Below are 27,778 nucleotides of genomic sequence, written 5' to 3' on the forward strand. Positions count from 1 at the left end.
CAACCATAAAATGGAATGAAGTAGTGATACATGCCACAATATGGATGAGCCTTCAGAACATTATACTAAGTGAAAGAGGCCAATCACCAAAGGTCACATATTGTATGATTCCACTTAGATGAAATGTCCAGAATAGGCAAAACCATAAAGACAGCAAGTAGGTTAGTGGTTGCTGGGGGGATGGAGGGAAATGGGAAAGGGATTGACTGCTAACAAGTATGGGATTTCTCTTGGGAGTGTTGGAAATGTTCCGGAATTGAATAACAATGATGGTTGCAAATATTGTGAATATGCTAAACACTACAGAATTCTACAATTTAAAATGGTAAATTTTTTGTTCCAGGAATATTATCTCAATTTAAAATCATCATCATCATCATTTTATGTAACTGGTATGTTAATAAAATACAATTTTTGCTAAAATCCAAATACAACTTTTTAAAAATTTATCCTTTAGGCTTCCTTCCAACTCCAAAATTACCTGACTCTAGTCTCAGTGGGACCCAGGGACTCAGATGACCCTTAAGTTGTCGACCCCACCTGCCTTTGGAGACGGGTCGGGTGACCAGTGATGGGGCCAGGTTCTTACATGAGGGCTTGGGTGGGAGTAGGGAGGTTGGGGGCGGGTCAAGCTGGGAAGCCAGGAGAGGGAGAGGAGGGATTAGTCAAGGCTCCCTGCCTCCCTCTGAGACTGTACACAACAGTCTCCCCTTATCTTCCTCTAGCCTTCCGGGCAGGGCAGGTGTTTCAGTTTCTTGAAGTGCAATATGCAACAGAGAAGTACCATTTCTGCCTCGAGACGCATGTGAAGAGGTGTAGATCTAGGTGAGTTCCTTCACAAACATTTCTAACTTATGTTTTCCTCTGATGTTAATAGCTTGTACCAGGGGTTCTTGAACTCTAGGTGGGCATGAGAATCAACTGGAGAGCTAGTAAATATGCAGAGTCCTGAGTCCTACTTCCAGAGGGTCTGAGTCCCTAAGTCTTGGGATTCCCCCAAGTCTGCATTGCTAAAAAGCTGGTACGTGCGCTTTGAGTAGACCTATCATGTATGTGTTTTTCTTTTTCTTCTGCTGAAGAAAGTATAGGGGGGTTATCTGGTTCCTAGCCTTTAGGTCAGGCGTTGTTATTATCAGTGGTTGTGTTTCTCGATCCAGAAACCTATTGTAGACTGGAAAGCTAAATTTCCTCTTTTGGGGTTGAGGTGGGCAAGCAGAGACAGGGAGGGAGAGCAGTGACAGGCAAAAGGGGACAAGGCTCCTAGAATGTAACTCACAGTGGTTTGGGGTTTGGCACCATTCTCCCTTGTTGTCCCTGAGACCTCCCAAGCTCAGACCAGAAGCACCTGTGACATTTTGTGTAAAGGAATGAATAACCAACAGAAAAATGGAATAGCTTTTGTAGATGCCCAATATCCCTTTAATTCCTGATTTGCTCAGAGTTTCCATCATGAATCGGTATTGGGTTTTGTCCAGTACTTTTCTGCATTGATCAAAAAATGTAATATAGTTTTTGTCTTTATTCTGTCAATATGGTGACTTAAATTGCTCGATTTTTTTAAAGATTTTATTTATTTATTCGAGGGAGAGAGAGAGAAAGAGAGAGAGAGCAAGTGAGGGGAGGGCAGAGGGAGAAACAGACTCCCTGCTGAGCAGGGAGCGCAATGTGGGGCTCGATCCCAGAACCCTGAGATCATGACCTGAGCCAAAGGCAGATGCTTAACCAACTGAGCCAACCAGGTGCCCCTAAATTGCTTGATTTTTCAAATGTTAGACCATTCTCATATTTCTGGGATAAAAACCACTTGGTCGTGATGTATTTTATCCTTTTAAAATATATTTCTGGATTTGACGTGCTAACACTTGGTTAAGGAATTTTGTGTCTACGTTCATGAGGGATATTGGTTTTGTAGTTTCCTTTATTGGATGTTTTTGTCTGGTTTTGGTATCCGGCCTATGCTGATCTCCTGAAATGATTTGAGAAGTATTCCGTCCCATACCTCAGATCGTTTGTATAAGATTGGTGTTATTTCTTCCTTAAAAGTTTGACAGAATGCATGAGAAAAATCTAGTTCTAGAGTTTTCTTTGTGAGAAAGTTTCTTTTATAGTTAATTAAATTTCTCTAATAAAGGTAGGACTTTACAGATTTGCTGTATCACCTCGTGTCAGCTTTGGTAGGTTGAATTTTTAAAGAAATGTGTCCATTTTATTTAAATTGCCAATCTAATGTAAAATTGATCATAATATTTCTTTGTTAGTCACTTAAAATCTTCAAGATCTGTTGCAATGCCCATTCTTTCATACCTGCTACTCAGAATTTGTCCTCTCTCTTTTTGCTCTCAATCTAACTAAAGTTTTCTTACATTTTTAAAAATTCTTTCCAACAACCGGTTTTGGTTTTGTACATTTCTTCTCTTTTTATTCCTTATTTCTTTGTTTCTTCTTTTATCTTTATTTCCTTCCCTCTACTATCTTTGGGTTTAATTTGTTCTTTTTTTTCCCCTAGCTTCTGAGTCATTGATTTTAGATCATTAATTTTAGACCTTTCTTTTTTCTAATATAAGCGTTTAAAGGTATACATATCTAAGTTTGCTTCGGTTGTGTGCCATGAATTTTGATATGTGCTATTTTCATTATTATTTGGTTCCAAATATTTTACAATTCACCTGTGATTTTTTTTCTTTGATTCAGATTCTTTAGAAGTATGTCGTTTTGCTTCCAAATTATTTTGGCTTTTCCAGATATCGTATTGTTATTGGTTTCTATTTCCTTTTGGGTCTTTCATAGAGTTTGCCTTTCTCTGCTGAGATTTTATCTTTCCATTCATTAGGGATATATTTTCCTTTAGTCCCTTGAGCACAGTGAAGAGAGTTGCATTTCCATGCTTATTCACAAATTCTAACATCTGGGTCATCTCAGGGTCAGTTTCTTGATTGGTTTTTTTCTTTTGAGGATGGACCATGTTCTCCTATTTCTCCACATGCTGAGTGATGTTGTATTGTAGCCTGATCATTATGGATGCTATGTTGTGCAGACCGGATTCTGTTTCATTCTTCTGAAAAGTAATGATTGTTTTATATGTTGTTTGTTTCATCACACAATTATGGTGGCCGGCTCAGTCTCTAAACTCTGCCTCCCCTGAAGTGGGCAGCAGCTCAATTTCAGTTCAGTGCCTCCGGCGTTCACGGGGCATCCATGGTTCAGAGGTCAGCCAAACATTTGGGCAGAGTAAACACACGGATCCTGGGGTTCTCACTCTCTAACCCTTTCTTCTCTGTGATGTCCCCTAGTTCCCTCTTCAGTGGCTCTAGTTGCCCTAAGCTCAGCCATCTGGTTTTTCAAGACCAAAATATTGTGACTTTGCTACTGGAATTTTAGCTGCCCCTTATGACTGGCTCCTGCCCCGAGGCCAAAGCCAAAAAATGAGAATCCCACCTGTGCCATTCAGCTGCTCTCCTTTTTCAAATGCCTGGTGCCTTCCAGTATTCACCATCTTTTGGTTGCTCAACAGTGCCCGGAGGAAGGTTTTGGGTTCAGGTTTGGTTTCTGTCCCAGGGTTTATAGTTCTTATCTGTAGAATGGTTGGTCACATCTGAGCTTACTCAACCATTACTGAGAAATGAAACCCACTTATATTATCTTCTCCATAGTAAATAATTCAATACTTGATAACCTCTTACCGACCCATTCAAGCTGCATCATTCAGGACCACAGATCAGGAAAAGACTAGGTGAAGCGGGAGAAATGGAAGTTGAATAGATTGGCCACTGGCTCCCTGTCATCCCAGACCAGCGAAAGGACTTCTTTTATTCTGGAGAGTTGAAGAGAAAATATGAACTCTGCTAAATATAGAGACATGTGATTATCTTGTCTTGGCAATGCAACACAAATCATCAGCCAAGGAAGCCAAACCAGCTCTATGTTGATTTGTTCTGTATTCATGAGAGATGTTACAACACTGAGAGTTTATAAAGCTACTTGTTTTTAGTAAATTGAAATAAAAGTGGGACAAGATATCTTCTTTGTCAGGAGAAGCCACTTAATTTTGAGAAATTTCCAACCATGTTGCTGGGCTGCTGATATTAAGAAGATGGGTCAGCCTACACTGGCCCTGGGTCAGGGGAAGACAAGAGCTAGGCAGCAGACTTTGGGGATCACCTGTATGACATGAGGGGTGCTTACATGGCCCCTGTCCCAAAATATCTGCATTTCCAACTAGTCACACTACAGGAAATCCCAGACATTTGTACAATTTCTATTCATTCTATATTATAAGCCTCTTGGTGATAGAGACTATTTATCAGTCATGTTTCCACCCTTGAATCCAGCATCTGTTGTAGGGCCTGGCATGTGTCAGAAGTCATCAAGCACTATTGGATTGACTCAGATGAGCTCTTCTTTAAAATGTAGGCTCCCACTTTCTAAGTGTCAAAAAAAAAAAATATGAAAAGGCATGGATAGAATTAAAAGCTAAGAAGGACAACAGGTTGACAAGACTAAAAAGTGCTCTTAAAAATCCATAAGAAAAACACTATTATTCCAAGGAGAAAAATGAACAAAATCCATGAACACTTTCAAAATAAGAAACACAAGCAGACAGTAAACATACAAAAGCTTATGTAGTCCTCTTTGGGAATCAAAAGAATACAAAAGAAACCAACCATATGTATATTTTCAAGCATCTTCACTTTGGTGTTTGGAGACACAAATTGACTTACTACCTAGACTAGGACATGTCTGAGACTCCCTTATTATTCCTCCCATCCCAAACTAGGTAAGTGAAAAACTCAGGCTATTTCTCTGTTTCTCCTCCTCCAAGTAAAAGGCAGGAGGGCCTAGGTTTGGCTCCGGGCTTAGCTCTCCTTCCTACTTATTGGCTTTATACCGTCGAGAAGGTCACTTCACTAGTCTGAGCCTTGGTTTCCTCTTCTATAAGGTGCGGTGAGGCGGGGGGGTGCCTTACAGACAGTCACAGGACAGAAGGAGCTGGTGAGTAGCCTGTGCTAGCACAGTGCCTGGCACGTAGTAGGTCATTAGAAGGCTCTGACTTGGTGCAGGCAGCTCCAATCTCCCATCTTCCTTCACAAAGGCTCGGCAGCTTCACTCACCTCCTTCAGCCAGAGTTCCGGCTCTTTAGTCACTCCCTTTCCTCTCCCTGGCCTTCAAGTCTCATGGTTTCCCAAACCTCACTAACTTGGAGGATTGAATCAGTGTGACTCAGTACAGTTTCCTTAGCTACTCCCCCTCAACTGGACACTTAGGTTATTGCCATTGTTTGTCTCTATAGGATGTTCTGTAAACCAAACTCCTGAATGAGGCAGCTTTCTGCTCGGAGAATTAATCCTCTGTGTTAACGAGTGTGTGAACCAGCCTGATGCCATCTTGGACAAATCTGCCATGATGACCGCTCTGTGACCTGGAGTGTTCTTGAGCCCGCCCCCCCCCCCCCACACACACACCAGCACCACCATCACCACCACAATTCTTTCCTTTTGTCTAACCACTTGCATAATAAATTACCCTTAAGTGTACACTTGGGGCATAATGGCCTTGATCTACTCTGGAGATATGGCTATGACACACAACTATTCTCAAACATTTCCTCCCAGTCATCTCCCATTATGCACTCCCCAGCCTCTAGGACTATAAAATCAGGTCTTACGGGAGGTGGGGGTGTAGAGATCTACTCATCTTGCGGCCACCCAAGGCGGCACACTTCTGTCCATAAGGCCCCTTTAATAAACCATTTCTTGGCAAGCTGGACATCGTGGGCCTTTTTCTTTGGCCTCATGGCTCCTTTGGCCTTTGGAGGTCACTCTACATATACTTTCCTTTCAGGGAATGTCTGTGTTAGTGACGATTAGAGACTCTCCCAGAGTCTCAATGTTCATCGTAGTCTTGAGATTATTTCACACCTGAGTTTACATGAGAGATGTTTGCTTCTTTCTTTTTGGACCTGTTTCAAGAGACAGCAAGTTTCCTGAAACAATCCTGCCATCAGATTTCTGTACTTTATGGAAGAAAGGAAAGGAGGGAGCAGAGGCGGTAAAGAAGTGAGGGACAGAGGGAGAGACAAAGGGAGGGAGGCAGGCAGGCAGAGTAAATGCTCACTAGATATTTGCTAAATAAATGAAGGAACAATTTGGGGATCATTAGCCCTATTTTATAGACGAGGACCTGAGGTTCAGAACGCTTAGATAGCTTGCCCAGAAATATAGTAATGGGGCCCAAATTTGACCTCAGTTCTTTGAATCCAGTTCCATTGCTCTTTCTCATACACCTACTGGGAGACCCATCTAGCTTAGTGCTACTCAAATGCCAGTCTCCAAGGAGAAAGGGGGCATATGACAGAATGTAAATGAATACACCACTTCCTTCATCAGGAGAGCCTTGCTAAGAAAAAATACCTGCCAAACTAAACAGTATGCTTAGTGACTTCGTGTTCTGGCCAAGTTCCTAGTCTCCTTCCAGAGAGGTCACCACGGGTAGCTGGACCATGGACCACACACTTGTTTTGTAATACGGGTCCTATGGATCCTAGCCTAACCACGTGGTTTGAAACTCTGCCTCTCTGTCATTTCAGATGCTCTCCTTGTCTAGATGGAGCCCTCAGGCACCCCAGAGTCCAGCACCTCTTTTGATTATGATTATCAGAGTTTTCTGTGTGAGAGCAAGACCTTCACCTTTGCCACCTTCAGCACCACCATCCTGTACTTCCTGGTGTTCCTCCTCAGCCTAGTGGGCAACAGCCTGGTGTTGTGGGTCCTGGTAAAGTATGAGAGCCTGGAATCCCTCACCAATGTCTTCATCCTCAACCTGTGCCTCTCAGATCTGGCATTCTCCTGCTTGTTGCCAGTGTGGATCATGGCGTACCACTGGGGCTGGGTGCTGGGGGACTTCCTCTGCAAGCTCCTCAACATGATCTTCTCCATCAGCCTCCAAAGCAGCATCTTCTTCCTGACCATCATGACCATCCACCGCTACCTGTCGGTGGTGAGGCCCCTCTCGTCCCTGCGTGTCCACACCCTCCAGTGCCGTGTGCTGGTGACCACGGCCGTGTGGGCAACCAGCATCCTGTCCTCCATCCCTGATGCTGTCTTCCACAAAGTGTTTTCTTCAGGCTGTGACTACTCAGAAAGCAAGTGGTTCCTAGTCTCGGTCTACCAGCACAACGTCTTCTTCCTGCTCTCCATCGGGATTATCCTGTTCTGCTACGTGGAGATTCTCAAGACCCTGTTCCATGCACGGTCCAAACGGCGCCCCCGGACAGTCAGGCTCATCTTCACCATTGTGACAGCCTACTTCCTCAGCTGGGCGCCGTACAACCTGGTCCTGTTTCTGCAGACACTGCTGAAACTCGGGGTGATCCAGAGCTGCGAGCTCAGCCAGCAGCTGGATTATGCCTTGCTCATCTGCCGCAATGTTGCCTTCTCCCACTGCTGCTTCAACCCAGTGCTCTACGTTTTTGTTGGGGTCAAATTCCGCAGACATCTCAAACGTCTGCTCCAGCACTTCTGGCTCTGTGGGCACCAGGCAGCCAGCATTCCCCATCACTCTGCGGACGCCTTCAATTGCGAGGGTGCCTCCTTCTATTGAAAGGGAGTTTGGTGGTGCCAGTGGAGGTGGACAGAGCTGCTGGAGAGGGAGCAGGGAGAAGTGGGGCAGAAAGGAGCATCATGGAGGGAATGCCATGGCCATGGGGATAGGGGTGAAAGAAATACCTTCCACCAGCAGGTCCTCCACGTCTCCTCTTCTGCAGACAGTGGCTCCCATCTGGAAACTTTATATTGCCATCCAGAAAAACATTTCTTGGATGCTGAGTTCATCATTCATTCCTTCATTAATTCATTCATTTAGACATTGCTTAGTCCAGAAGCCTCCAAAACTTGGAAGGATTCCCAGAAAGGAGGATCCTCCAAGGCTTTCTGAGGGTCTGAGCCTCAATGTGTTTGCTAATTGTGCAGATGCAGGCTGATGGTAGATGGTCTGTCCCCTGCCCGCCTGGAGGGTTGTGCCAGCTGACTTTGGAGGGGTTGGCTCTGCACTCCTCAGTGACTGCTGGGTGAGACTGTTCTGCCGGGCCAAGGTAAGCACATCCTCAAATAAGTAAGTCAGAATGCAATCTGGATCATGAAAACCCACAACTAGACGGGAGACATGTTCCATGTCATAGCTCCAGTGTCTGCCACATGAACTAGCACCTGAATATTCAGTCCATAAATAATCTTTTGTGGAAAGAATGAATGCAATAAGCACCACCTTCTGCATGAAGCATTTGTTTGCAGGACATAAAGATAACGAGATACCGTCATGACCCTCCAGGTACCAACAGTCCAGGTCTGAAGGTCAGATAAGTTAACACCCACCTTGGCCAAGGCATCCAGGGTGAAGATTCCTGCAACATCTCATCTTCTCTGGATGGATATTGAGCTGATACTTTAAATTCATCACTTTCCACCTAAAATGTTCTCCACCTGCTTGGTTGACAGCACCAGCTTCCCCCAGCCACCGACACTCCAAACCTGAGTCATCTCTGAGTCCTGCATTTCCCTTTCCTCCACTCCCACAGCGAAGTCTTGTTGACTCTGCCTTCCCCATGTCCCTCAGAGTTCTTCTTGCCTATATTCATTGCATGCCCATGATTCCATCCCCAAATGACCTCACTTCCTCAGCATCCTCCTGCTGCTCATCCCTTTCCCCACCAAGTGTCCTCTGAATGGACACCAGGGTGCTTCAGAACCCTTAGTGGCTCCTCATTATATGCAAATAAAGCCCAAACACCTCAGCAAGTCTTTCAGGGCCCCTGCAATCTGGTGCCAATGAACTTTTCCATTGTTATTCCACCTTCTGCCATCACCCCCATGCAGCTCAGGATCCAACCACAAAAGACCACACCCTTCTCCCATCCTTCCAGACACCCTTCCCCCAGTCTCCTCTGGGCCCCCATCATGAGGTCACCGGGCCCTGGAACACTTGTCCTTCTACTCCGCTACCTACAAGCCCCAGCTGAAAGGCCAGCTCCTCAGGAAGCCCTCCCCTATCTGAAAATCAGAAGAGCACCCTCTGGCATGCTGTGGCACTCTGCTTGTCCCCTCTAAAATAGCGTTTGTCACGCTCTGCCATGTGTCATAGTTACACTTGTTCTTGTCTTATCTTCCTGCCCCCTCAGACTGCAGAGTGCCTGAGGGCAGGAACCTGGTCTTGCACCCTGCCAAGCATGGGTCCTAGTATTCTATCACTATGTATTGAGTGGGAGCAAAGAATGACAGCTGTCACTATTCTTCTAATTTATGCGTTTTGGGGACCCATGCCTAGGGAACACAGTCTACCTTTCTTGCCCCAGGCTGCTAGTTTATAAATATTAACCTTTCTTCCCTAGTCTACACTCTCAGAGCACCTTGCTTATCCCTCTCTGTGGCAATGGCTGTACTTGACCTTCCTTTTTAGTTAGCGGTACACATGCCTGCCTCTCACACTGTCCCATAGTGTCACATCCAAGGACATAGATAAAACCCATCTTTGAATTTTTCCCATACAACACAGACTTTGTCCCAATCTGATTTAACTCTGAAGTGGGGCCATTGTGATTCTGACCTGCACCCCAGTTAGGTATATTTGGCTGTAAGTCCTTGAAAATGAGAATTCCAGAGTCTTCCCCAGTCCCTTGAGCAGGACTTTGCACACAGTAGGCACTCAATATATGCCTGTTGTATAAAGTAGCTACTATTACAGCCCTCAGCTGGAGCCTAGAGAGCATGTAAAGCATTCACCCCTTCACCTCCAGCTATGGTTTCAATGATGCATTTGCAATTGGGTGGCCAGCTTTAGAGGCATTTTACCTGGCTGGGGAAGACTGAAGGTCTAATTTTAAAAATTAGGCCAGTAGCACCTGTTGGAGAGGACTGGGTAGTGTACCAGTGAAGGGATAAAGCTCTCATGGACTTGCCAACTAATAGGTGGGAACATCACTCAGCACGGATAGAAGAGACAGCAAAAGGAAGGAGACAATGAGGTAGTTGTGGGCTCAGAGCTAAGCCTATGGGCTTCTGATCAGGGTAATCATTCAGTGCCCCTTTCAAACTTAATACTCTTAAAGTTTTGTTCAACTTTTATTCAGAGGGCAGGCTGAGCCCAGGGAGGAGAAGGGCAGAGGACTCCAGCTCCAAAACCAAAGCAGTTAACCCCACTCTTCCTAGAAGGCAGGTTTTGGGGTCTTGCATTACTACAGAGCATGCCTTTTGAGAGGTTCGCTTCATCATCTCATCCCATCCCATTCCTTCACATCCAAAGATGCTTCACTATTTCTTTCAACACATTCAGCCATACCCCTGAGAGCATGTCACTAAATACAATCATATCCATCTCCTTACATTTCTAGTGATGTTTTGTCATCCCCAAGGGTAGAGAGTGGAGCGTCTTCTCCTAATCTAGTTCCTTGGGAATCCAAGGGCAGAGGCACAGAGAAGCAGAGGTGTGAATGGGAAAACAGAGGAGCATCCTATCAGAGAGGGAGCCGTGGGCAAGACAGCTGCAAAGCGCAGCCAAAGAACTGCACACGAGTGGCCACTCTCTACATACCTTGACCACACCCTTGTTGGCCACAACCTCCTGCTTTCCCCTCTCCACCCACAGAACCATGGTTCCACCTCAGCTAGACTCTTGTGGGCCTGTCCCTCCCCCTCTAGTCAATCAAAAGTGATCTGGACACAGGATTGCCGATCTCCTGCCGCTCCAGGCACATAAAACATCCACCATGGTTCCTAGGGAAGATGTCTTCACAGCATTTCTACCTCCCCGCTCTCTCGGACAAAATCAGGAAGGGAGGAACCTTGCTGGTCTCTGACTAGGAACTCCAAGCGCAGGGCAGCCCCAGACCTCAGATGACCCTGGCCAGAGTGGAAGTTCCTCAAGGGCACAAGGCTCCTGTTGCAGCTCTAGAACCTCCCTCGGTGCCCCGTGGTGTTTGTGGTTGGTTGAGTAAGTGGATAGGAGACCATCTTTTTGGCTTTTTTCTACTTCTGTTTTTTCTTTCCACACTTGCTTACATTACATCTTCCGGTCAACCCCAGGCACCACCCAATGGCTTCCCACAAACACTTCCCTAGAGCCCATCAGCCCAGACATTGCCTGGTTTGCTGAACTTCTGACAGCTCTCATTTGTGGAACCTACCTGTGACAAGACAAGGAGGCCCATGAGTCTGGAAAAGCCCAGCAGAAGATATCCCAAAGTAGACTATCCGAGAAGGCTCTCAGGATCTGAGCCCTAGACCCAAACCCCAAATCCAAGCTCCTTTACTGACTCACAGTGACCTTGGGCCTCTCAGACGTTCAGTGTCCTCATCTGTAAAACCATATATATGCCAACAACACAAAGACAGACTCTACCCACATGATGGAGGTGCACATGAGGTCATATGCATAAAAAGTACTTGCTTTGCCAATGATTCAGCTCCAAATAGGAATTACTACTGCAATCGTCTCTTAAAGACAAAAAGCATCCTGGTATCGTATGCGCAAATAAAAGATTAGCACGTATGGACACACCTCTGGCTGTGTTCCCCTCATTTCTACCCAAGGTCATTATATAAGACTCCTACAATTTCTCTGCTTATGGAGGATCTGGGTTAGGATTTAGGGTGGAGGGAGGAATACAGGAGGAGGATTGGAGATAAAGTGTGGAACAAGCCTTGTGTGGCTCTGGATGGTGGGAAAATGGCTCTTTTTAGGCCTTAGGCAAAATCGTCCAGGCCAACTGTGTCTTGAGTGCTCCATGGCTCATCTCTCCCCTGGCCTAAGTTGGCTGTCTCCAAGTTCAAGGTTTTTTCCTATTTCATGACCCATTCTGTCAGAATAAGGACTTTTCAGTGATCAGCCTTCCAATCAGAAGGAATGATACCCTTCATGCTGGGAATTTTGGGGATCCTGAAAACTTGGTGGGAGATACTTTGAAGGTTTGGGGGAAGTTTGGGAAGGGGAACAAGGGTTATCCTGAACTCCCCTCTCTACCTTGGGGCCAGCCCAGATTTTAGGTGTAAGGTGGCTGTAACCTCCTCTTCCATACCCCTAGCCCCTCCACAAAAGAAAGTGTGGGACCAAAGGACAATGGCAGCTTGGTTCCTTGACTTTGACCATATCAGAAAATCAGACTTGAGCATCACTCATAGTTAGAGAGAGGATATGGGCAGTGGGTGGGCATGGAGAACTGGATAGTTGCAAGGATTAGAGATGGGGCCAGGAGGTAAGAGGGGGTAGGTCGACCTCCAGAATGTTCCTGGCCACACGTGGAGGCCTACTCTGTGTGAAGGCAGCGGGAAGCCCTTGTTGGGGGAGGGGTGTAAGACCGCAAAGACCAATTAGCCCCATTCTCAAGTTGGCCAGGCTCTGGTCATTCCTATTTGGGGAAAGATTTCCATAGGGTTACTCTAGTCCCAGGGAATTGCTGGCCCTCTTTCCAGATGACTTGGATGAACCTTCTTGACTCAGAGAAAATTACATGGCTCGATTGTCCACACAATTGGGAAGGCCCACCCTGAATACGTCACTTTAAACGTGTCATTAAAACCATTTCAAAGCACTTTGCAATGAACTACGGGAGTTTGGGGAAGAAGTACCCACCTATATCTTTCCCCTCACTTTGGTTATAATTGGTTCAACAATCTGCCTCTAGTTTTTTCCAATAGTAAGGATAATGTGAGTTTTAAAAAAAACAACACTGAACATTACTAATTTTTCAAAGCATCTTCTGTTTATTTAAAAATTAGAGGAAACCCACAAATATTGGTCTTTAAAGGAAGTCACATTCACCTTTCTGGCTGGATCTTTAGCAAACCACTTCCCCTCCTTATTTACTCAACGTAACTGGAGAGGTTTAAACTCAGTTATCTCTAAGATCCCTTCCTGTGATTAAAAAAATGAAGTGTATGGGTTTATAATTTCATGAGTTGCATTTCCATGAGGTTCTTTAGGGGATACAAACCTATAGTTTCTGGCATGTATGGGTTGAACTGTGTCCTCCTCCTACTCCCCACCAAATTCTTATGTTTAAGACCTAATTCTCAGTACCTCTGAATGTGACCTTCTCTGTAAAGATGGTTACTGCATACGTAATTACGTAAAATGAGGTCATATAGGTGAGGACAGGCCCATAATCCAATAAGACTGGTGTCCCTATAAAAAGAGGACATTTGGACACAGACCGGGACAAAGGGAGAATGCCATGTGAAGACTGGAGTTATACTATCATAAGTCGAGAACACCAAAGATTGCCAGCAACCACTAGAAGTTAGGAGAGGCATGGAACAGGTGCTCCCTCACAGACTCAGAAGGAGTCAACCCTGCAGACACCCTGATCATAGACTTCTGCCCTGGAGACCTGTTTAAGCCACCTAGTCTGTGGGACTTTGTTACGGCAGCATGAGCAGGCTAATATAGGGCACCAAACTCCGTGGGTATGCAGGGAATTCTCGTGCATCTCAGAGCCCCTCGTGAGGCTTCAGTGTCTACCCTGCCCACACAGAAGATTGCATCTGACTGAAGACACCCACAGGAGATTGGAAACAGACTTTTATTGAGATCTGCTCTGTGCCGGGCCCCATTTTTACATCTCATAACCACCTTGTGAGGTTTCTGTTTCCCACTTAGACCAAGGAGGGCATCAGGGCTCAGAGGGGTCACATTCCAACATTCATAGCCCCAATCACGTGGCGTCACTGCCTGAGGCAAGGGGTCACAGCTCCGAGGATGTGGGGTCACAGGCCCTGGCACAAGGGGTCACTACTCAGAGGACATGGGGTCATGGACCTGAACATGGTGTCACCGCCCCGAGGATGTGAGCTCACAGTCCTGATCAAGTGGGGACATGGCCTCAAGCACGTGGGGTCACGACCCCAGGGACATGGGGTCAAGTCCTCTGGCACGTGGGGTCATGACCTATTCACTGGCGCCACGTCTCTGAACATGTGGGGTCACAGCCCCAATCACGTGGAGTCACAGTCCCGAGGCTGTGAGGTCATAGTCCCGAGAAAATGGCACTAAAATCTGACATTAAAATCTCTCCCATCCATAATACGTCACAAAACCTTTCAGACTGTGGTTGGAACAATGACTTTCCCTTTGCCATCCTCCCCCTCTTTCCTCTTCCTTTCATAGTTTTTAACAAGAAGAAGGGAAGTCACTTCCCTGCCACCCTCACAAATTGGCTAGTCCATCCATCTAACCACTGACTTATCTATACCTAATTAATTTATAAAAGAGCACTAATGACACGCCATAGCCTAACCTTAACTAGGAAATCTATTTCCTTTCCTGTATGATCCCACCCAGGCAATGTTGGGGCCATGGCACCTGACTGGACACCGCCAGCTAAATCCTGTGAGATTGAAAGCTATTTTCTAGATTGAATGGTGGGAACAAGGGCAGACAGTAAAGGATGGTGCAGCCAGAGCTAAGGAATGACAAGAGCCCAGGCTTCAGTCACAGGCTGAAGTACGCCGTGTCCGGATGCTCTTCTGTCTTGTGTCCATAGCAGACGTCATGAATAAACAGGTTTTGTTCTCGAGTCCATCCTCACAATACCTTGCAACTTATAAATAGAAAACAGAACTTATAAATAGAAATCGGGCCGAGAGTGGGGCAGAAGTCAGGGATGGCAGTTTATTCATTAACATTTACTTTTTGAGCACTGAATTCCAGTAGGTCCCGGTGTTAAGAAGTGAGGGGATCAAAAGATGGGAAGCCCAGCAATACATAGTGCTTTTCATTTAGCCTGCCCAACGTATCAAAAATATTATCGTTTCAACATGTAATCCGTATAAAAGTAGTAAATAAGCTATTTCATATTATGTTTTTCATACGAAGTCTTTGGAAGTCAGGTGTATTTCTGCACTTACAGCCCATGTACGATTCAACTCGAACTAGCCGCGTTTCAAGTTCTCAAAAGCCGCACGGGGACAACGCTGCTTTCAAGGTGCCACATAGATAATCTGTGGACACAGGAGTCCGCGGCGACCGCAAGGCTTAAGCCAGGGCCGGTGGCACCGCGGCGCCAGTGGGAGACGCAGGGAGCGAACCAGGAGTCGTAATCGGAACCCCGGTGCTGTGGGGTCCGACGGGATTTGTAGGCATCGGCCCCTCCGGAGCATGACGGGAGTTGTAGTCCGCGCCCGCCTGCGGCGGCTCTGCGTATCATGGCGGGCCACGCCGCGCTACCGCACTCTTCCGCTGGGCCCCAGAAAGTTTCGCTTCTGCCCAGCGGTGGACCCACGAGCGCGTAAGTGCCGCGGGGGGCCGGCAGGACCTTGGGGGAGCCTGGGCCGCTGTCGGCCCCGGAGCTGAGAACTTCCCTCCGGGCGCGGCTTCTCACCTGTTGCCCTCACCGTCCCCGCCCATCCCGGGTCTCCCCCAGACCCCGCCCGAGACCGTGCCCTTATCCAGCGGGTCTGGGAGGCACCTCGGGCCGGGGCTGAAACTAACCTGGAACCCAGGCTGCCTCCGGTGGTCAGTTAGAAAGACCCCCAAACACCAGTTCCAGGACCTCCGATGCCGAGGGGCCGGCAAGGAGCCCACCATATGGGAGTCTCAGAACAAGCCTTGGATCCTTTAGGCACAGGAAGACAGGTCCCCGGAGTTTCTGCTTGCATTGTCCGGGAGGCTGCTGACCTTAAAAAGCGAAGTTCCTGGCTTAGCTGGGCCGGGACAGCCCAGACCTTTTCATTTCGCCCTTCCACCCATGAGGGGAAAATTCGTTCATCCCGGGCCATCTTCAGGCCTTGGTCCATTCTCTTTACCTCGTGTTCAGGTGCAGGATCTCGAGATAGCCCCCCAGTGATCTTTCCTGAAACACCTGTGGTTTGGGGATTGTGGTGTGGCCGCCTGGGTCTTGGGCTAGATAAGAGTCCGTGCTATCCAGAACCTAGGGTGGGGGTTGTTGTAGGGGGAGGGCTGGGTTTTATTTTTGTGTAAGGAAAGCGTGTTCGGTTGACACATTAACCACGTGGCTCCCTGTTAATGCACATGTGTCCTCTGATGCCTCTTATCACTCCTCACAGCTCCCATTGGCTGCCCCCTCTAGAGAAAAATAGAACACTTACAGAAACTGCTTTGTGTTGGCAGCGGTCTCTGCCCCTCTGCTTGTCTTACTGCCCTTACTGCGGGCAGTTTCCTTTCCCACAGAGAAATGGGTCAGGGGCTCTTTGAGGGCAGAGGATCAGGCTGTAATCTGCTCATTGCCCTCCTGCGCCTGCAAGCCCTGTGGTCTGTGTAGAAAGCTTTACTCGCTTGCCATCTGCCTAATGCGGCTTCCCCTGCTTGTTGGTGCTGGGAAAGAGCCATCTGGCTGAGGTTTAATGCTTTCTGTGGCTCCCACCTTCGCAGGTGGGCCCGTGTTGAGTGGGTTCCACTCGACCCTCCCTTCTGTGACAGCCGCTCTTCATCAATTACTGAATGCCCTGTCCAGTTGTGGGCCATCGTTGTGATCATCCTGGAAATCAGAGCTAATTGTCTCAGTGAAGGGACGTGGCCTTCTGTGATTACAAGGATCTGAAACGGCTCTTGCTTTAGGAAACAGATTTCCTGCTTCTATTAAAAGTGTTCATCTTTGTGTAGTGCTTCATTTAGCTTTTAAATTGTTTTCAGTATTATTAGGAGCACATAATCATTGCAAGAATTGTGTAGTGAACATGTGACCACCTGTTAGAGTCCACAAGTCGTATTCGACTTTGATTATTTTTGTAGTTGCTTTAGAGTCGATCCTCTAGCTACTCCTTGGACGGTTCTTGCTCCTTGTGGCTGGTTCGGGGGCAATAGCAAGGATTCAGGAACCATGCTTTTAGCCTGGTCCTTTTAGGGGAAGATGGCCCCCACAGATGTTTGTGATCAGAGGAACCACCCCAAACAGACAAGATCAGAGCAGCTGGTGACATTGACCTGTATCAGTCACCGAGGCTGTGGGCTGCCGCCTCCATAATGCGTAATAGGCACCCGAGAACTGGCAGTCCCTCTCTTCCCTTTAGGGGAGAGGTTTGGCTGATGGGGAACCTGTATTTTCTGGTGATTCCAAGGATGACTTTGGTGAGTCAAGACTGGAATGTCTTTAAACACGAGGCAGAGGAAGCATATTGCCTAGCTGTGGTCTCGTGGTGAAAATCACTGATAGGAACTCAGAGTTTGGGGCCACATTCACTGGAGCAGCCCCAGGACACACGGCAGGTCAGGGGCATTAACTGGTGCCTTGTAACCAGCCAGATGCCGCCCGTGAGCAGAGATGAGTGGTGTTTGGCCTTGTCCGCATCTGCTCACCTAGTGCGGAATGTCACTGTGTCGCTCCAAAAATGAACAGTATTTTCTACTTGTGATCTCAGTGCCAGTTTTTTGGAGTTTTTGTTTGTTCGTTTTTATTTTTAAAGCTTTTGATTGGTATGAGAGTCTCTGTTTGAACGAGTAAATAAATCAGTAGGGTGGATATTGAAATGTTTCCATGGGTCTGTCTTTAGCCTTTTGCTGCTTTTAGACATACTGCTTGTCACCGGACTGACCCATAATATGAGCTTCGGCCTCAGAGCACATGGGTTCATGGCTTTTACGAGATGAGGATGGTAGAGCGTGCTCAGTGGGGCAGGAGGTGTTTTCCCCACTTCCACATGTTGGAGCCAGTCAGCCTGATGGTTTTTCTGACCACCAATGGTCCTCCCTGTTCACAAAGGCCTTTGTGGCATTTGAAAGACACCAAGCGCCTGTTTCTAGTTTGGCCAGATCCTGTTTGCAGGGATGAGGATGTGTACATCAGCGTGGTTCTGAAGGGACTCTGTGGTCTGGTTCTGGGGCCCTGGGGCTGGTCTGGCTGACCACCTCGGGAGCCTGGGGTACTGCATCTTTGGCCTGGGGCAAAAAACCGAGTGAGGGGAGCCTGTGGAATCCAGAAGAAAAACCTGAGGTACAAAAACAATCCAAACAAGCCATTAGTATGAGGCGGGGGCGGGGGGGGGGGTGCCTAGGCCAAGAGGAGGATGCCCTGGGAGGTCCAGGGTGGGCTGGACAGCTGAACCAGGGGTGGTGGTTTCACAAGGAGCCAGAAGGAATTTCCTCGAGCTGAATCTGTAGCCCCATGGGCTGCTTCCAGGGCTCCTGGAGCCTTGGTCAAGAGCAGGGAGGGGGCACTTAGAAGCCTCCAGGGAAGTTAGCCACTGGGAATGTCTGCTCCTCTCCTTCCCCGCCTCTTCCTTAGGGAAGATAAAGGGTAACCTCCCCACATTGCACGTGGGGGAAAAACCAAAACAAAAACACAGGGAGAAAAGGTCAAACAACTTCCCCAAGATAGACAGATTTGCTTAAATTGCCTTGAAAAGAATTTGGTGAGCTAAATATAGCACAGTCTCACCCAATCATGGCACGATCTTTATTGCATTACCCATTGCATGCTAGGGAATGGAAATTTCACATGACTAGTCGGATTCCAAAATCTGAATAGGGTGCAAATTGGCAAGCCTCAGCTACAGTTGGTAAAAGAGAGGACAGTTTTCTTGCCCATTGCCAAACTCCAGCTTCAGAGCCATCCTGGGTCTTGCTCGCGCCCTTCCTGTCTGCCAGCTTAGCCCCACCCCCTGCCGTCTGCACCCAGATGCTGCTCTTGTCACCCCAGGAGCACAGCGGAGCTCAGACCCATCAATACCTCCCCCACCCTGGGAGTGTTCCTGGTTGATGTTCCAGATCCAAAGTCCCAGGGATGCAGACAGGGAAGGGCTTTGGGAGGGTTGGGTGAGTGGGGGAGGTGGCCGGAGCGGCCGTGGTTACCCTTGTCCGGATAGGGTGACGGAGGCTTCTGGGTAAGGCTGTCTCAGGCCGGAGCTGTGGGCACACTTTTGCCCGTAGACATGCTTAATCCATCCAGTCCCTAAGTTACATTATTCCATTCCTTCTTGGGATAATAATTCCGTAGTATTTCCACAATAATGACGGTATAACATCTGTAATTACAATGTGATTTTTTTAATGCATTATTTTAGTCAACATAAAAGTAATTTGTGTCCAGTAAAGGAAAAATGAAAAATCAGAGAAATCAAATTTTTTGAAAATTTACCCATGTTTCCTACCATGGAAGGATGATTAGCATTATTTACATGTTGGTACATTTCTATGCCTAAAATTTAGTTTGGTTTGTGGAGCAAGAGTCTTGGGGTTGGTTTTGTCTGACTGATTCATTCCTTCAACAAGTAATTTATCGCGGGCTCTCCACGGATCAGAAGTGTGCTAGGTGCTGGGGAAATGGTGCATAGCAATGGAGCTTACAGACAGGTGGGAAGAACAGGTTAAACGAGAAATTAAAATGACCACAAACGTGGAAGAAAGGCAGTGGGGGCTTAGAATCATGAGCAGAGTAGAATCTGGTTGCCTTCTGTGCTCACCTCCTTTTCATCCAAGCCCTTCTGAGGCCTTAAGTGATCTCTTATTTGTCTCTAAGCTTAGTAGGGTGTATGCTGTCCTCCCCTCTGGAGTGTGGGTTCCATGAAGGGCAGGGCCCACCGTCCTTGCTCACGGCTGTAGCCCCAGCTCCTGGGTCAGGCCTGCATCTTACTAGTGGGGCCCAGCAAATCCTTCTTGCCCGGCTGGCAGTCTCTTAACACATACGGGTTACACGTGGTCTTCCTCAAGGCCGTGTTTAGTAGCTAAAGCACATTCTATCAGAGTTTCAGTTCATAATTCGTCCCTGGCTGGACTGACCCCCTTGATACTCGGGTCAGGAGAGTCGCCCGAGCATATGGTTCCGGAGCTCTGCAATCTTCTCCATCCGGGTGGGGTTTGTGCTGTGTGGGGGCTACGAAGAAATAGGTGCTCCAGCTGAGCTCTCAAGTGTTCAAGCAACTGTTCTGGAGACTGCCCAGAGTTCCACATATGCACTCATAGTTTCTCTGGGCTTTCCAGTGGCAAGACCTCAGGTACGGTTGTGTGGCTCCTTTCAGAGCAGCTGCCCCCTTCCTAAAAAAAGACAGCTTCCCCCAGGCCCCCAGAGGCAACACTTCCCATCCACAGGTCTCTCGACCCTGCCGTTGTGGGCCAGTGGGCTGGAACTGGAACCAGTTCTCTGTGTGTTCCAGGGGCAGTGACCGAGAAGCCTGGAATCGTTGGTGGGAGGGCCAAGGCCAAGAGAAGGTTCAAGAAGTGATGGCAAAGGCTCAGGTCTCCACTCCCTTTACGAAAGATCGCAAGCAAGAGGGAGTGTGTGGGAAAGATGACCCAGGCATGCAGTTGATCAACACTTTAATTAGGTCTGAGGGGTTGGGTCGCCTCTTGAGCCTCTGTTGACGTGTCCTGAAATGTCTGCCTCTGAGCTGGCCTCTGACAGACTCCTGAGCACTCTCCTCGGCACCCTCTTGAGGCTCTGCTTGAGGGCAGGCTGCCTAGCGACCGCTCCAGGGCTGAGCCAGCAGGACCGCCGGGCCTCAGAGCTGCAGGTACCAGCCAAGTGCTCCCCCTCTCCAGAGGTGGCAACTAGTTAGATGCTGTTGGGTGTGCTGAACCAGGCCAAGGCAATGGACTCTTCCAGAAAGGCTTTCTGCCTTTGGCTGATCTGAACCGTCCTTGTTCACATTCTTTCTTGGTCTGGGTGGAATTCACCAGGAGTGGGGGAGGAGCCCAACTGTATGGACGTAGTCCGGGGCCCTTCTCAGCTATTGGGTTAGGAGCAAGTACCACAAATTCTGAAGACAGGGCAAGGTTGTCTTCCACGCCCCAAACCTTCTTCTCCCCTTCGGAGCCTTCTTTCCTTAATGTGACTAGTCAGATGCTGTGCTGCTCCTGCCAAAGCCGATTTCTGGGCAACATTATGAATCTGAGTCATTAGCACCAGAGTGTAAATAAGTTTACACGAGTCAGTTGGTGTTTTTGTATCTTAATTTGGGACTAAACTGCTCTCTCTATTGTTAGGGCATCTGGGCAGGTATAGGAGGAATTTGGAGTTTGGGGAAGGTTCTTTACCTCTAAAATAATACCGAAACTATGACTAGGAACTCAGGCAATAGTCCCAGGTCATAAATAAGAGTTTTTAAAAAATGCATTTAGCCCCTTTTGCACTCTATCAGAATATCGGATGCTTTTAGACGTGCTGGATAAGCTTAAACATAATTCTGAGTCGTTGACAAGAGGATTCAATGTTCTTTTTATAAATGTTATGAAATTTTATGAAATGAAGGTCTCTGGTATTTGAAAGAGCTTGCCAGAGACAAGCAATGGACGTTTTTACAGGTCCTGCAGCAAGGACCCTGGGTTCATGGAGGTGATTTGCGCTTTGGGGGTCTTGGGAGGTGTGGGAGTCCTGGAGTCATTCCCCTGGTGCTGAAGCAGCTGTGGGTGGCCAAGACGGTGTGGTTAGAAGCTCTGTCTCCTGAGTTACGAGAGCCGTTTGCTAATGCGTTGTCAGGATCAGGCAGCTTCATGCCTGAAGTCTGTGATCTCTGTGATACAATAAGAAATAGATATTTGGTGTTTGCCTCAGGTTCCTTCCACAGAGCTTCTGGAACCCTAGGAATTTCCTGAGTAATGGGAGTGTCTTTTGTTATTCATAACAAGCCTCTTTTAACCACACCTGAGTTTATGCTAATATGGTGACTCTGTGGGCCCCTGGATAGCTTTGGGATGGGGCTGGTTGCCGGAGGAACCAACCATGTGATTAGAGATTTGGACCTTTCAGCCCCACCCCAGGCCTCTGGGAGCGGAGAGGGGCTGAAGATGGAGTTAATCTCCAATGGCCAGTGTTTAATCAGCCGTGTCTCTGTAATGAAGCCTCCATTAAAACTCCATAAAAACTCCTAAGTGATGGGGTTCTGAGAACTTCTGGGTCAGCGAACAGCTGAGGTGCTGGAGGGTGGGGAACCCTGAGAGCATGGAAGCCCCACACACCTCAAAGCAACCCCTCCCTCCCCAAGCTCTGCATCTCTTCCCCTTGGCTGTTCCCAAATTGTATCCTTTAAAATAAACTGGTCATAGTCGTGTTTCTCCAAGTTTTGTGAGCTGTTCTAACAAATTATCGAACCTGAGGAGGGGATCGTGGGGACCCCCAATTTATAGCCAGTTGGTCAGAGGGACAAGCAGCCTGGGACTTGTGACCAGCGTGTGAAGCCAGAGAAGTCTTGTGGACAGAGCCCTTGACCTGTGGGGTGTGTCTGCACGAACTCCAGGTAGTTGGTGTCAGAACTGGTTATTGGTGTGGAAAAAAGCCAGTGTTGGTGTCAGGAGCGTTGTGAATAAAGTCTCTCATCCCTCAACCAAAGGGCAAGTTTATCTCCAGACACAAGGAAGTGGACCACAGTGTGGGAGACATGGTGCCTCGTTCTGTGCCTTCCAGTGGTTAATAATGACCTCAGACCAGGGAAGAGGGGGGCAAAATGCTAAGAGCCATCCTTCCCACACCCAGGAAAGTAGCATCCCGATGGTAGCCATGATCTTCCAAGGAGGCTCCGATTAACTTTGTGAAACCCTGTGAGGTGGGATCCACATCCGCCGTGGGGAAGCCCACCAGGACCTGCAGCCCCAGCAGCCAGTTTCCTGGGGCGCATTACCTGCCTGGGTGGTGACTCAGGCTTTTTGGAAAACCAGCTTGCGTCATCGGCAGCTGGGCCCAGCTCACCCCGTGACCTGGGAACTTGGCATCGGCGGAGCGCGCTCTGAGGGTCAGGTGGAGGAGGCCTCCCGCACGCATGCGGCCACAGCTTCCTCAGAGGGGCCGGCGAGTCTTGAGCCCATTTCTGCCTGTTGAGGCCTGTCATGCCAGGACGCCGCTTTGGTCTGCAGACCTCGTTTTCCAACTGGCCAGGCCTCAGAGAGGGCTGGTTTCCACCGTTGGTGCATGGGCCCAGCCGGAGCCCGGGTGAGGCAACTCAGAACCTGTTGTTGGGGTCACTCTCTGCCCTCGTCCACCTGTGCGGGTCTCACCCTAGTCTGAAGCGTGCACACGGCCCGGGGGGGGCTGCTCTTGAGGACTTGGGGGGTATGGGTCGTCTTCCTCTCAGTTTATTTCTCCCAGGAATGACAAGGCCCTCCGCTGACCGCAGTCAAATGAGAGAAGTCGGGGAGAGAAGCTTCTCTGGGCTTGCTCCCTGCCCCCCCATCCTGGTGCCCTTTCCTCCTTGGGTCTCTTCAGAGACTTCACCCTCACTTTGCAGGCCTGGCCCAGCTCCATTGCCACCGTCTCTCACCCTCTCCCTCCCCCAGGCAGCATTAATTTTCCCTTCCTTAGGTCCCATGGCATCTTTCCAAATTCATCAAAGGGCTGCCTTTTTTGTTGAGGCCCCATTCACGATCTGTGAGTTTTGACAAATACATGTTTAGCAAACACATACGGTCACGTAACCACCACCATAAGCAAGGCACAGAATGGAACTGTCTCTCCCAATTTCTGGAGACTCTCAGAGTCAAGCCCTCGCCTTCACCCCCAGGCCCTGGCAACTACCCAGGGGATCTCTCTTCCCACGTCTTGCCTTTGCAAGAATAGCCTGCAAATTGGGGCGCCCGGGTGGCTCAGTCGGTTGAGCGTCTGCCTTCGGCTCGGGTCGTGATCCTGAGGTCCTGGGGTCGAGCCCTATGTGGGGCTCCCTGCTCAGCGGGGAGCCTGCTTCTCCCTCTCCCTCTTCCTACTGCTCCCCCGCTTGTGCTCTCTCCCTCTCTCTCTGTCTGTCAAATAAATAATTAAAAAAAAAAAAAAAGAATAGCCTGCAAATGGAATCATCAAGTATATAGCCTTTCAGGCTGGCTGTTTTCACTCTGCAGAAAGCATTTCTTGCATGTATCCGCGGCTCAGCCCTTTTCGTGGCTGAGTACCCATCACTTTTTATTCATATCTCTGTATGGACCTCTCCTACCGTGTCCAGATATCTGGATATTTTTCTGTCTTTCTCCTTGGCGCACAGCTCAGCTCCTCCAGGGCTGAACGGTGCCTTGCGTGCCTCTGTGTCCCCAGCCTGCACATAGTAGGCACTTGACAGTGTGGTTCTGGGACAGCTGTGCATTGACAGCGAGGACCCTCTACCTCTCCAGAAGGGGCAGAGTGTCCTCTGGGGCCGCAGAGCCCCTGCAGATGTCTCTGTAGAGCCCTGGCTGGTCCCCACTTAGGCTCTGTGCTTAGCAGGTGACCTGGAGAGACGCCCAGGGATGGGTGGGCTGGCTTCTCGAAAACCACTCCCACCCTCGGTTTGGTGCCTGTGATGGGCAGGGTGCTGTCCCTTGTGAGGGGCCTTTGGAGGGCTCTCTGTGGATCCCCTGCATCTCTTGGACTCCATGTCAGGAATTACTGGGAGTGTGGTATCGGTGTGTGCCTGTCATTCCCCCTAAGCCAGAGAAGCCCTCTTTGGGCCTTGTTTGCACTGAGTCATTGCTGTGCTGGTTTTGTTAGTTAAAAATAGGCCTTGGCATATCCGCCCAGTGACAGGCCCTTCTCACTTCTGGCCCACGCTGGAATGGTTTTGTAAATATTTGGAGGAACTTGAAACCTGGGACCATTTCTATCCCAGAGTCTTCTCTCCTGTGGACACTTGGAGCAGGAAGGGTAATATGGCTGTGAGAAAGTGAGGGCCAGCACATGTTAGAAACACTCGGGGTGGTGGCACATTATTTGGGAGACGCTGGAGGGGGCGGTTCCTAGAAGCCAGGGCAAGTGGTTGGTCATTTGCAATAGTGACGACAGCTCAGCTGTGGATCCACAGGGTTTGGATCAGACTGACCAGGGTGCAAACCACGATTCTACTCCTTACTGGCCCATGGCCTTAGACAAGTCACGGGACTTCTAGAACAGCAGGTTCTCCTTGGCACTTTATCTACCGCACTAGGGTGATTGTGAGATTAAAATGATCACATGTGTCAAGCACCTAACAGGGCCCAGCACCCGGCACACAGTAAGCCCTCATTTAGTGGTGGCTCCCCAATGGCCACCTTAGTCTTCCTGTCGGCTTTTGCCAGCAAGCATTGCGCAACCTCGCAGTGGACATCTGAGGAAAGAATTGGAGATTCTAAAGGAGGGACACAAGAGCGTCCCAGTACATATCCAGACTTCTTCCCACTGCCACTCATGTCTCCTCACCTCCATTGGTCTTCCGCCACTACTGTGTCCTTAGATCACTTCAGCAGCTGCCCGAGCAGGGCCGGTAACTCAAGGACTCACCAGCTACAAGAGGACCGTAACCAAGCCTAAAATAGAGATGTGTCCCTAGACTGGACCTGAGGGCTGCGCCAGCCCCCAGTGCAGGCCAGGCGGTGTCTGCACAGCCAGGCTGAGCTGGACTTTGGGCAGCTGGAGCTGCTGAGCCCCCACGAGGGAGCTGCTTCCCCCACCAGGCAAGGCCGGATTTCCTTGATCCCGAAGCCCCAAGGGTCCTCAGCCTCCCGCCTCCCCCGCCACCTGGCCAGAGGTTACTGACCGTTCCTCGGAGGAAGCAAGCTGGGGGAGGACATGGGGCCAGGCGTGGGGGAGACGGGTCTGGTGGTGGCCAGCATCCGTCGGCTCAGCGGGCCCTCTGAGTGTGGAGTGTGGGTTGGGTTGGGCTGGTTCTGGCCTTGGTGAACGGGGATGAGGGGAGCCCCCGGGAGGCATTTCTAAAGGTAGAAGGAGAGTGAAGCCATCCTGCCCAAGAGGGTAGAAGAGGAGAGAAGCTCAGAAGGAATGGGTCATGCTGTTTGGTTGAACTTGCTGCTTTGTCAGCCCCAGCCCAGGTCATTGTGTCTAAATATAGGCGCGTCAGAAGCCAGCCAGAGAAATGCCCACCGAGCAAGGCCCCCGCGGAAGGTCAAGCCCTGCCCGTGGAGGGAAGATGCCCAGATGGGGCGACCTTGTGCCCAGGGCAGCGCTCCTCTCCCACTGTCTTCACGGTGCGTCTGTGACTGCTTCCTCCACGGCCTCCCTCTCCCCTCGTGCAGGTGCTGCCATGGAGTCTGACCTCTGCTGACCGGACCCAGGCAGGAGGCGCACAGCCGAGAGAGGCGGCCTGCAGCCAGTCGCCATGGCTTCCCCCATGGCAGAGAGCCAGCTGCAGAGAATCATCCGCGATTTGCAAGGTGCGTCTGTTGGGGGAGGGGGAGGCACGTGGGGCTCGGCTCGGGGGGGCGGAGCTGGGGCTGTGCTCCTGCTGTCGCCCTCTCATGCTTGTCACGCGGGGAGTAATGGGAGCCCTGGGGACACGGCATGTGGAAGTGTTTGGGGCCCGGCTGTCCACCCCAGGTCAGGCTGGGAGAGCTGGCCTGGCTCTCCTCTTAGGGTACTGTGAAGTCAGTTTGTGAACAAAATCCACTACCCTTTTCCGGGTCTGGCTCTGCTTTCAGTATGTGTGTGTGTATGCATGTGTTCAAGCCACCTGTTAAGTCTTTGGCTGAATCATGAGCCTTCAGGCTCTAATGGAGTTGGCTCACTTGGGGAGGCATGTTCTCCTTCCCTTTGAGCAGGATGACCAGGCACCCGCCTTTCTTGTTTTGCTGTCCTCCCTAGTCCTGGCAGGCGGACAGCCTATCTCCTATGATGCACTGTAGTTCTGGGCCTGCTGCCTCCCAGACTTCCCTGAGCTCAGCAAACCCACTGAGACTCATAACTCTCATCTCCCTGGGGAAGGGCAGGGGAGGGGAGGTACACGGGAAGTGGAGTAGAATCAGGAGGAGAGTCCAGGGCCCGAGTTCACCCTTCTAGGTGATATCCCAGGGGTCAGAATTCTGGCAAGTTTCCCACCCCCCTTGCAAATCACTGGCTAGCACATTGGCTACCACACGGTCTGAAGCTGACCGCTTCCTGCTTGTCGCAGGGATTACAGTGATGCTCTCCCGACAGACTGAAGGTCCAGGTTCCTACCTGCTCAGGCCCAGTGATGACCAACTGCAATCTGTCACACCCAGGGCCACTGGGCAAGTGGTGGCCACTGTATGCTTCTCATTCTGCACGTCAAAAGGCGCTAACATAAAAATCACTCTCAGGCTTCTCTACCCATTTATGTAGCATTTGGCATTTCACATTTACCAGGCACTGTCCTACTCATGCCTTATGGATAATGACTCATGGAGTCCTCACATTTGGTCTGTGAGGTAGGAACCATTACCCCAATTCTGCAGATGCAGAGACAGGCACAGAGAGGTTAAGTGACTTGCGTAAGGTCACACATCCAGTCAGGCAGAGCCTGGGTTTGCACACACACCAGGTGCCAGAGTCTACACTCAACCACACCAGCCTACTTCCAGTTAAAATATTAGCTGGGTTTTTTTCTTAAGCCTACATACATGTGCACACACACACACACACACACACACAGAGAAGCAGAGAAAGTAAAATGACAATCTCTGCAAATCTGAGTTCACCACTGGCCTTGAGAAGTCTCTCCACAAAGTAGGCCCTCTTTTCTGCGTGTCAGTCTCTGGTTTTCTGGGATGACTTTGGGACCCAGATGTCTTTACTGGGAGGGAAGAGAGAGGAAGAGAGGACCCCCCTGCTAGCGCTCCTGATCCAGGGAGGACGACAAGCATTGGCATTGTTCAGGAGCCCTTTTCACCCCACATCCTGGCTGGTCTGGTCATCCCCGACATCCCAAGGCCGTCTCAGTGTCCCTCACCCAGCCCGCTGAGCGCTTTGACACACTGCTTTCTCAAGACTCTTCCCTTGCATCTGTTGGTAACTGTCCTCGTCGGCACACACGAAATCTCTGGCATGGAGCATAGGAACGGTGCATCCCTAACTGAGGTGTCCTTGGGCAGCAGGTAGCCTTCGTGCCTCTGCAGGGCAGCCCACTCATCCTCCTGGTGACAGCAGTGACGAGGGCCTTGGGGT

At 49.3% G+C, this 27,778-nt stretch overlaps 2 protein-coding genes and 1 long non-coding RNA gene across 7 annotated transcripts in view; 2 read left to right on the forward strand and 1 right to left on the reverse strand.

The window, feature by feature from the left end:
- The first annotated feature begins 767 nt into the window (after positions 1-767).
- On the forward strand, positions 768-10,369 carry XCR1 (X-C motif chemokine receptor 1). The gene is made up of 2 exons (XM_036107635.2): positions 768-825; positions 6,584-10,369. The coding sequence occupies exon 2, from the start codon at positions 6,601-6,603 to the stop codon at positions 7,594-7,596; it is 996 nt and encodes a 331-aa protein (XP_035963528.1). The 5' UTR covers positions 768-825; positions 6,584-6,600; the 3' UTR covers positions 7,597-10,369.
- A 2,354-nt stretch (positions 10,370-12,723) lies between these two features.
- LOC118545421 (uncharacterized) lies at positions 12,724-15,899 on the reverse strand. Its single transcript, XR_013450302.1, has 2 exons — positions 15,786-15,899; positions 12,724-15,657 (listed from the first exon to the last, which is right to left on the reverse strand). It is a non-coding gene; the product is annotated as an uncharacterized LOC118545421 (long non-coding RNA).
- FYCO1 (FYVE and coiled-coil domain autophagy adaptor 1) overlaps positions 15,132-27,778 on the forward strand; it is a 73,923-nt gene continuing 61,276 nt past the window's right edge. For 3 of the 5 annotated variants that reach the window (XR_013450280.1, XR_013450281.1, XM_036107633.2), the window contains exons 1-2: positions 15,133-15,268; positions 25,894-26,031. Coding sequence is in view for 3 of the 5 variants with exons in the window: in XM_036107633.2 (XP_035963526.2) it covers positions 25,977-26,031 (55 nt within the window). In the remaining 2 variants the exon portion in view is untranslated. Of the gene's footprint in view, positions 15,269-25,893; positions 26,032-27,778 lie in introns of all 5 variants that reach the window. The other 2 variants (XM_078078933.1, XM_036107632.2) reach the window with 1 other exon arrangement.

Source organism: Halichoerus grypus, chromosome 1, assembly GCF_964656455.1.
Source record: "Halichoerus grypus chromosome 1, mHalGry1.hap1.1, whole genome shotgun sequence".
Taxonomy (NCBI): Eukaryota; Metazoa; Chordata; class Mammalia; order Carnivora; family Phocidae; genus Halichoerus; species Halichoerus grypus.

Coding starts and splice junctions, on each gene's coding strand:
- XCR1 (XM_036107635.2), top strand. CDS start 6,601: ATGGAGCCCTCAGGCACCCCAGAGTCCAGCACCTCTTTTGATTATGAT.